The 10,507-nt window shown below is 40.6% G+C and overlaps 1 protein-coding gene across 1 annotated transcript; it reads right to left on the bottom strand.

The window, feature by feature from the left end:
* LOC139922075 (ATP-binding cassette sub-family E member 1) lies at positions 1-8,867 on the bottom strand. Its single transcript, XM_071912528.2, has 18 exons — positions 8,774-8,867; positions 7,983-8,151; positions 7,812-7,897; positions 7,263-7,360; positions 7,024-7,141; positions 6,037-6,174; positions 4,822-4,891; positions 4,306-4,402; positions 3,132-3,221; positions 2,887-3,008; positions 2,406-2,627; positions 2,230-2,289; positions 2,057-2,115; positions 1,867-1,977; positions 1,319-1,461; positions 1,106-1,228; positions 689-800; positions 1-537 (listed from the first exon to the last, which is right to left on the bottom strand). Exons 2-18 carry the CDS (start codon positions 8,083-8,085, stop codon positions 490-492), a joined length of 1,800 nt encoding a protein of 599 aa, XP_071768629.2. The 5' UTR covers positions 8,086-8,151; positions 8,774-8,867; the 3' UTR covers positions 1-489.
* Positions 8,868-10,507: the final 1,640 nt, after the last annotated feature.

Genomic DNA, 10,507 nt, shown 5'->3' with positions numbered 1-10,507 from the left:
CACAGGAAATAAGTTGATTTATTCATTAGATATTCTCTTTAAAATGACAGGTATTGGTTTTTGTGAATATGATGATAAAACACTCCTTTGAGTCCCAAAGGCGTGTATGTGCGTGTATACATATATATGGGTGCTGGTCAGCCCAGCAAACAGCAAGAGCAAGGGCTTTTAAAGCCAGTGTTCCCCAGCCCGTTCCTCCGTGACACCCCAGATTCATGATGTTGCTCTGTTTCAGCACTAGATCACCTGATTACAAGAGTTAGAATAATTCAACAGGATGGATTGGATTTGTGCCAGAGCCGCACTTCTTCCTATGTCCATTCAGTAAAGGACCTTGAGGAGCAGAGTGAGAAACCATGGACCCTAGGAAAGCGTGCTGCCGGGTCTCTCCTGTGTTTCTCCTCCACAGTAGATGAGGCGTTGAAGGACAGTGGAGGAGTTCTCTCTCTCTCTCTCTCTCTCTCACTCTCTTATGGAAGGAATGGGTTCTTAGTCATCCAGGAAGAAGTAGTTGCCACTCTTCTTCTGCTCCATATCCTGAGAGGATGATGATACAGAGATGTGGTGAGGTAAGAGAGAGAGGGGAAGGTGTCCAGTGCTGATTTGCAGTTTGAAGTAAACGCTCAAATGCAAAATCTGCCAAATGAAAAGACAGCTAAAACTTGAGTTTATAGACAGCATCCCATACCTTTATGGAGTTCATCTTGTTGATTCTTGGTCGGAGGTTTTTGGGGTCTCGCCTGAATGTGATCTCCAGCTGCGATAAGAACTTGTTCATCCCTGCAAGTAAGGTCTGCGGCCTGAAAAAGGGCAGGAGATTGAAGCCGTATGTTAAGCATCCTGCTTTACTCCGACTCATTTCTCATTTTCCTCTCATTTCTTAGGTTAATGTGATATCTGAGCAAGTATTTCAATAGCTTAAAGCGATATTTCACTTTAGAATGAAGATTTGCAGTTTTTGGCAAAAATATTTGTGCTTCTAGTGCACAGAAATTTCAATTAAAATTCCACATTGTACTGTATATGCGAAATGGCTCTATGGTGTGCTCTCACATGTTAGTGTTGATACAATCCACAACACATCAGCTACAGCACAGCGTCTTACATGTTAGCAGCGGTGCTCTTGGAGGGAATACCGTCGAACACGATGACACGGTCTGCCAGGTAGGTGGCCATGATGAAGTCGTGTTCCACTACAAAGGCCGTCTTCTTGGCGTGGAGGATGAATCTATGAAACAGCCGTAACGTACATCACACTTCTGTCATCATCAGGATCTGCTCAGAAGCGTTGCACTGTCTATGCGACAATGTGTTTTACCGTTTGATGATCCTGGCCGCCACGAGACGCTGCTCTGAATCCAGGTAGGCAGAGGGCTCGTCTATCAGGTAGACGTCAGCTGGTTTCCCCAGACACATGGTCAGGGCCACCCGCTGCAGTTCACCTCCTGAAAGGTTTTGGACCTAGAGCCACCACACACACACACACACACACACACACACACACACACACACACACACACACACACACACACACACACACACACAGTCTTACTTAACTCACTTTTGGGGTATTTACATAGACTTACATTCATTTCCTGGAGACTTAACCTAACCCTAACCTTAACCACTGACCCAAAAATCAGCTTTTTACCAATTGGGGACACGGCTTTTGTCCCCAATTACACAAGCCGTCCCCAGTCAACTGGTCTTAAGTCTGGTGTGTGTCCCTGAAAGTGACTTAAGTCATACCCACACACACACACACACACACACATAAACACCAACACAGAGTCAGGCTGAGATGAGCAATGAGCCACTGGTGGTTAGAATGAATTAAAAATCTTTCTCTTCCTGTGTGATACTCACGTCTTGATCAATGATGCTGTCGATCTTCATGGGCTTCATGACATCTGTGACAAACTGAGGGTGTGTGTAGGCATCACGGATCTTGTCGTGAAGCAGGGCCCGCACACTGCCCTACAGACAGATTAGCGGACTTTGTTAACTGTTAGGTCACACTGAGGAAAGTAGACCTTACGTTCAGGCTGAAACCTACTTTGAATTTAGGGCTGATTTTCTGTGGTTTGTAGCTGACGTTGAGGATAGGCACTTCACCTGAGGGAGAGAATGAAAATGAATAAAATTGAATTTATTTTCTTAAAAAAAAAAACAGTCAAACTGCCAAAGGCAACACCATGCACAAAGGGTTGAATTAATTAATCTCCTTACCTCCTTCATCTGGTTTCAGACGCCCAGCCAGCATTCTGATGAATGTCGTTTTACCTGTCCCTAAACAAGTAGAAAAATCCAATTAGTGTTTAGACATAAGATTATTTAAACTGCAACACACACGCACACACGCACACACACACACACACACACACATACACAGATACATCCATTACCGTTCTCTCCCAGCATGACCATGATTTCGGAGTCTGTGAACTCTCCCTCCAGAATCTCCAGGGAAAAGTCGCCAAAGGCCTTCTTCATGTTTGGGTACTGGTAGCGGCACAACTTCTTGACCTCCTCCTCATTGGCCGTCTCAGCTACCTTAAACACCAGCGAGGTCTCTCTAAAACGCAAATTCTCTGTGGGCACGTAGCCGTCCAGGAAGATGTTGATGCCTGAGGTGAAGAGACGGAAAAGAAGCAAGGGGTTCTTTTAGTGCTGTTAAAAGGGAAACAAGGGGCACCCCAGTGGCTCAACTGGTAGAGTGCCTATTATTACTGGTAGAGTGCCTATTTTATGTTTTGCATTGTATGTAAGGTCCTGTCCAAAGTGTAGCTTCCAAGTTATTTGTGTCAGTAGCCATATCACTTGTGTGGAGAAACACACACAAACTTCAAGAACACAAAGAGGCCAGTAGTGGGATAGTGTAGCTACCTTCCCTGACGCTGAATGGCATGGTGACCACTCCGTACGTACTGGGAACCCCATAGAAACAGCAGATGAAGTCAGACAGGTAGTCCAGGACACTCAGGTCGTGCTCCACCACGATGATATATCTGTGGGGGACAGAAGATCCATCCTTTCAGGCAGGTAGAACCCGGTTGAATACTTTTAAAAATCCATCCATCTCCTTCCTTGCAGTAAACATCCTAATATGGAGAGTTATTTGTGTCACTGACCTGTCTGGGCTGATGAGGGAGCGGATGGTGATGGAAGCTTTTAAACGCTGCTTGACATCCAGGTAACTGGACGGCTCGTCAAACATGTAGCTGAGGAATAAACAGGAAATGTGCAGTGAAATAGTACTGATCACCTCGTAACTGTACAAATCAATGATGAGACCAAGCTTTTTCAGTTGCCTGGTTAATTCAATCCATCAGTAGAAATTGATATGGTGTAATAAACACAATGGGTCTCATGCAAGAACTGTGCGTATGCACAGATTTGATCTTAAAATGTTCGTATGTACATCAATATATTGGAATTCATCAATATTCTATTTATTATATATAATTTCAATTTGTTCATAGGTAAGATCAAAATTTAAGAATTGCTGGGGACCGCTCTTATTTCAGTACGCACAAATCTTGCTGTGCTTTGTGCCAGGGTTCAGAAGGCAAATGGTTTTTTAAAAGCTTAGTATATACATTATGAAAACACTTAAGAATCTGCAATGTGGACGGCACACTGAAGCCAAAGACATTTGCAGAAGGAAATAAAGATTCTATTGATAAATTTCTTTTTGTTTCCTTCATCCATTACTTCATCAATAATTCTCGTCTCCTAAAAACATCAGGAAAATAATAAATTGATTTGAAAAGGGCATGTGAACTGCAGAACAAATAGGCTAGCCTAGATTCTGCACTAAGGATCTATAATTTGGATTGCTTCTTACCATCATTCTCAGCTCTTCATAATTGATCGAGCAGTATGTTGGGGCTCTCCGAGTTCAGTCAAGGGTGGTGCTGGGCAATAAAACAATATCGATAATTATCCTGGTTAAATTTTCCTCTATAACCTTCAATAATGACCATAGCAGAGTTTCTCTCAGGAACTGAAGGATAATTCTGATTTTCAACCTGGGCCTTATTTTCCCAATCAATCACAACAATTAATTGTGTTCAAAATTTGATCACTTACTTCACTGTAGGTGAAGCTTGAGGCACACACTGCGCAAGTTTCCTGAATCTGACTTTGGATTTTCTTACTTGTCTTTTACTGCATTTTGTAACAACAAATTTAAGAGAAAAATAAGAAAAAATTCATGCATGAGGCCCATTGAGCCAATCTATTAGTACAAGCCTTGATTAGATCTTGTTGGAGCGTCAACAGCAGACCGGTAATGAACCTTACATGTCGGCCTTCTGGATGCAGACAACAGCACAGGCAAAGCGCTGCAGCTCCCCTCCTGAGAGGTCCTCTACATTTCTGTCCCTGAGATGAGTCAGATCTAAGAGAGAGAGGGGATTATAATGAGAAACAGAGACGAAGAGAGAGAGAGAGAGGAATTCCAACCTCTACTACAATAAACAGCTGCTGACCGAGTGGTTCTCTGTAAATCATTCAAAAATAACAGATTCCATGAGCAATGAAATGCGAAAGGCTGTTCTGATCAATTTAAGATGCTATCCTAGATGAGTGAAACAGACTGGCTATTTAGGGCACCCGCAAACTATCAACTATGCCACTATTATACTCTTTCACCCATCACTGACTGGCCCAGTGAGCTCATGTGGCACAGGACGTCAGCAAACAGTGGGACAATAATGACATTATAGTCCCATTGCATTTTGGACACTAATTAACTGCTGATCCCATCACATGCTGCTATAACACACTTGCATACAAAAGCATTGAGTCTCAACGTACCAAGCTGCTCACAGACCACATCCTCACTTTTGGTGTCATCTTTCCTGCTCAGGATGGAACCCACGTTTCCCTGGTGACAGAGTGAACAGCTATCAGCCGCTGGACATTCTAACCATCGTATTTACAAACCGCTATCCGTTCACACAGAAATGCAATTTTGTCTCTCCAGAATCTTACCATCTGTGATCACTGCAAACAAAAAATCACTTGTGTGTTTTTTTGTTTTTTTCTTCTCTTCAAAATTGCAAGACAATTTTCAGTATTTTCTGTCAACATTTGTGGACCATGTTTTGATGCCAATTTTTGAGACAAAGTCTGTATTTGAAATGATGTGCTTATTGACAAGAAATGTAATTACTGTATAATGAGATAAAATATCCATGACTTGTAAATGTGGTGACTGATTTCAGAATGAGGGGGGTTTATATGGTTAGAGTGTGGTAATAGGACCACATTGCAAGTAGTTGCAATATTTGGAGAGAACTTTTGATTTTGAGGGGAAAAAATTAACAGAAATTAATAATGTGACTAGAAAAGATAGCAGGAAAAAAGTAATCTTGTAGCAACTGATGATGTATTATCTGTACTGCCTAGACTGTGAGGTGGACGTGTTCGCTTCTCGGGAAAACACACATTGTCCCCTGTGGTTCTCCCTCAGGACACAGGACGAATCGCCATTGGGTGTCGATGCATTCGCTCACCGGCCCTGGCCTCAAATGTAATGACTAGACTAGTAATAACTTGTCAAAATGTAACAAAATATTCCTCTAAATGGGTTGAAAATGTAATTAACGCCTGGTCATGTAATAAATTCCTGAATAATAAAATAACATTTTTACCATTAACCACTCTTTATTACTTCACAAAGGTGTGTAACATAATTTTAAGTGATGATGTAATAATAAAAAAATGTAATCATTTAGTGCATTCTTCTTATTCTATTGGATTATCACATTAGTCATTATTACATCATTATTACATCAGTTAAAAGTTGTACAACCCTTATGAATCACTGAATAATGTAATAAGTTATGTAAAGTTATTACATTATCCAGCAATTATTACATTATCAGTTGCTACTATCCCCTTGCAAAGTCCATGTCCAAAAACCATTAAATCCTGAAAAAAGTAGCGCGATAAATCACATCCCTGAATTCTGAAAAAGTTTATGCCCAACACTATCACAGTGTGTAGGAGCGGTGGAACTGAACTGACCGTGACAGTTTTGGGGATCTGGTCCACGTACTGAGGCTTCACAATAGCCTTGAGGTCGTCCTCTAGGATCTTGGTGAAGTAGTTCTGCAGCTCTGAACCACGGAAATACGCGAGGATCTCCTGCCAGTCCGGGGGAGCCTGGTAAGACACAGAGCACATTAGCTGATTAGATAGATTTTAATAATATTAATCAGTCATATAGACCCAGATGTGTGTCAGACTCACAGCTCATCACATGCCACTCTACCTGGCCCAAAAAAAAACTTTACTCATCTAAGTTGATCTTTCCTACTCTCCTGACGCAGCATGTAAATGTCATTCATCCAAACACATTTGAATCAAGGAAAAATTATCTGTGAAATAAAATGCTAAACTAGACACTATTTCTCATTGTTTCTCAATTAAGTGTTTCTTCAATTCCTTTACATAAAAATAGCTAAACTTTTGTCTCAGTCACTTTTTTCATAATTTCTTGTCTGGTGTGCAAACAGTGTTGATTATGGTGGAATGTCAATCCTTACATTTCACTGACAACAAATTTCAGTGAAGAATCAAGATTTTAATCAGTTGCAACTGAGTAAATATGGTAAACAAGAGGCAGTTGAGCTGCCCAATGTCCTGCCATGTAAATTTATGCAGCAAGGTGCTCCAAAATACTCTATAGAGGGAATCTGTGGTGTAAAGTAGGAAGTTTTTATCATGTATTGTTCTTGAATTAATGTGTTCACAAGTGTCACGCCAACACCCACAAGAAGAAATGGAAGTCTCTGCCAGGAACTAATTCCCAAAAACATGTTGTGCGGATTGGTTTTACAAATGTATATCACAGCCTGTAGACTATACTACCTGGATGCAAATTAACGTAGATCCGCCCACTAATATAACAATTCAATTTAGCTTTTTTATATCCTGCGTTAAATGTTCTAGTGTCAAAGAACAGCAGGAATGACAGAAAGGCAAATTTATGAACACTCCATCTTCACTCACAGCATACTCTCCCAGGTTGGGTTTCTGTTTTCCAGCCAGAATCTTCAGTGCTGTAGATTTCCCAATTCCGTTGATTCCCACCAGTCCCAGCACCTGTCCGGGCCTGGGGATTGGCAATCTGGAATTCCACAGGACAAAAGATACATTTAGTAAACAAAGCTAGTTAAACAGTAGAAGATTAGATTGTAAGGTAAACAAGCACGATTCACTGATTCGACATATCTTGAGCTTGAACCCACCTATGCAACTTGAAGGAGTTGGCACAATATCTGTGAGTGGTCTGATCCTCAAGGCTGCTTGGCAGGTTGATGATGGAAATGGCCCCGAATGGACATTTCTGTGAATGAAAACATCTGCTCAAGTTATTCAACTGCACATCAGAACCCAAGTTCTTTTTTTGCAGGTTTTTTTTTTTTTTTTTTAAATTGAGTTCCAAAAAGATACAAACATCAGGCAGTATGAAATGACGACAGAAAATCCACTACATCATACGAACGTGGTTCACAGAATAAGAAGCATAATTACACTGGCAAGTAAAAAAAACTAAAATAAATAAATAAATAAAAATATGATGACTTTGATACAAGATACAGAAATATGAAAACAAATTATAACAAAATAAATAAATAAAATAATAACATAGAAAGTCATAAGTGCAGGAGAGGTTATGCAGGGAAAAATTCAATAAAGTGTTTGAAAAAAGTTAGTAAAGTTAGTATAATCCTTGCTAAAGGATTATAACACCAAGTTCTTCAATTGACTGAAATGAGACTTTTTAGATCACTTACCTTAACACAAATTCCACATCCAATACAGAGAGACTCAGAAATCCAAGCAATTTTGCTCTGAGGTGTGACATCTATGCACAGTTTACCTGGAGGAGGTTTAAGATTAATAAACTGAAATGACCAAAAACACTGATAACTGAGCTCCATCTCCAGAGGCTTGAGGTCTCCTACCCATTCGCACCACCGGGCAGCTCTTCTTGCACTCCTGGCGGCATCTCTTTGGCTTGCACTTGTTATGGTCGACTACAGCAATTCTGGTGTTTGTCTCTGACATCCTGCCTGCCTGTTAGGCTGTCGGCAGAGCAGAGCAGAGCAGAGCCTCTCCGCCTCAGCTGCTGCACTGCAGACACACAGGAAAGGGATGGAGATGCTGCTCGGTCTTATGTATGCTACAACTACAACACTTCTCATAGGGTCAGAGTCTTGCCTGTTCAGCGTGAGATTCTACTGCTTGACAGGCATGAAAACAAATGTCACGAATATTAAAGTGATGAATAACGTTATCACAAAGAATTTCGTTGTAAGAATAACCTAAGGACATGACAGTGTGGTGGTGGCTGACTTATGAAAGTTACAGACATCACGCAGTTAAGCCAGCCAACAAGATGGCAAATCAACTGTTTGGTAAGCTGTAATGTTAACGTTACATCAGCTGTAATGTTTCAGTGCAATTTCTCCATCATCATGTATGTTAGCTATACAGGCTGAGTGATGGTTAGAAAACTACTGCTGACCACTGACACAGCAACGGTTGTTAACTACTTTCTAACGCGATAAGGCAGTTTATCGGGTTACCATTGACTAGCATGGTGTTAGCCAAGCACAACAGACAGAAATCACGAGTATTGGCTGCTGACGTACCAGCTAACTAGTATGTTAGTAACCCATGATGCTAACTAAGCAGGAGTCTACCTGTCAAACAATTCTGTAAAATGAATCATTCATCTGTTAATCAAACTCACCTGGTATCCCCAATTTAATGTCTGTGACCCTTTGCTACGATATATAAGGGGCAATTCTGACGTTTAATTTGATAATAGGCACGCAACGTGTTGTCTATGGGGAGCGAACGCCAGGAGGAGTCGCGCGCCCGTGCGTAAACCCTTGGTCACGCCCACAACCGTGAGTCACTGAAGTTGTATAAAACAGAGCGGGGGTATCTGAGGTAAAGACGAAGCGGGCCATCTGATTCTGAACTAGGAGTGTTGAAATACTTTGTCATAGAAGATAAAGCCTGGAAACTTGTGACACAATTCATGTGGCTTGAAAATGGCGTAATGTGCACAGGACTGAAGTTACATAGATGACATTATGTCCTTACGAAAAAATAACTATAATTATCCTATAACTCATTTCAGAAGGATAGTACTATGCCAATACCACACAAAACTGTAAGGCTGAATGGGCGCTATATACAAATATCAAAGTGATACCATAATGCATAAGAAATAGTATAAAGTATGATAAGGTCACTATAAACTCACTGTTCAGTACCACCAACACACTGTATTTGACACAGTAAATGAATATTATATATAAATATTATACTGATTTATTGTTAGGGAAACTAGTGCAAGATTGTCAAAATAACAGATGGGTGGTAAAACATTTCATGGTAATAAACAGTAACAGTACTGGGGTTACAGACAGTTTTGTAGAGTTGGTGAGGAGGAGAGTGTGCAGAGGTGAGTCTCAGGAGGGCTGGTTGAGCTGGGTGACAGCTCTTGGGAAGAAGTTGAGGTGAGGCCTAGTAGTCTACTTCATTTCCTGCTTTAAATTGTTCTTCCAATCCATTTCAACAAGTGTTCAACACATGGTCTAATGCAGTGACAAGATATATTTTAGGTTTCCTCTGAGTTGTTCATGTGCCAAATTTACTACTAGTAGCCCTACTACTAGTTCTACTACTTCTACTGCTGCTATTACTACTATTACCACCACCACTACTACTACTAGTACTACTACTACTACTACTACTACTACTACTACTACTAATCACAAATTACTAATTACAGAATTTCAGATAAGTGTAGGAGAGTAGTATTGTGATATTTTAACCTGATTTGCGAATTTCTTTAAAATTGATTTCTTTTGTATTCATGCAGCACAGAGAACAAGCTACTCAACAACCACAGGGTATTATGAACCCTGTGCACCCTACGTAGGTCCACATCTATTATTAAAATTGACAACACAACAGAAATTGTTTTAATGCCCTTATTTTTTAGCATATGTCAGTGTTTACTACTTTAATACTTTGGTACTCATACAGCCTTTTATAATGTTTATAGTTGTTGGTTGGTAGTTTGGGTTGTTGGTGGATGTATTGCAGCACAGGAAGCCAAAGGTCAGGCATAGTTTGAATAGTTGAATGTTAGACCTTCATTTAGAGTTTGTATGCACATCTCCTGTTTGTCCATAAGATGTCAGTGTTGTACTGCACAAAAATATGGTACCATGTCCCAAAACGTTATGTCAATGGAGCTTTTGAGTGTCTCTTGGCAGCACCTGACCTCCCAGCTAAACACTGGTACATTTGGACGGAAAATCAGACTCTCACTCAGGCTTCAAGAAACATTCCATGTCAAATTATTTAAACTTTCCCATCAAAATAGACCAAATTTTTTGAGAACCTTTTTTAAACTGAAACTGTGTGCCAGTAATTCATGGAACTAACATGCAGGCCAGTGTTGATT

Source organism: Centroberyx gerrardi, chromosome 3 (assembly GCF_048128805.1).
Source record: "Centroberyx gerrardi isolate f3 chromosome 3, fCenGer3.hap1.cur.20231027, whole genome shotgun sequence".
NCBI lineage: Eukaryota > Metazoa > Chordata > Actinopteri > Beryciformes > Berycidae > Centroberyx > Centroberyx gerrardi.
Note: the sequence above shows the minus strand (reverse complement) of the source record. Positions and strands in the feature narration are given on the sequence as shown.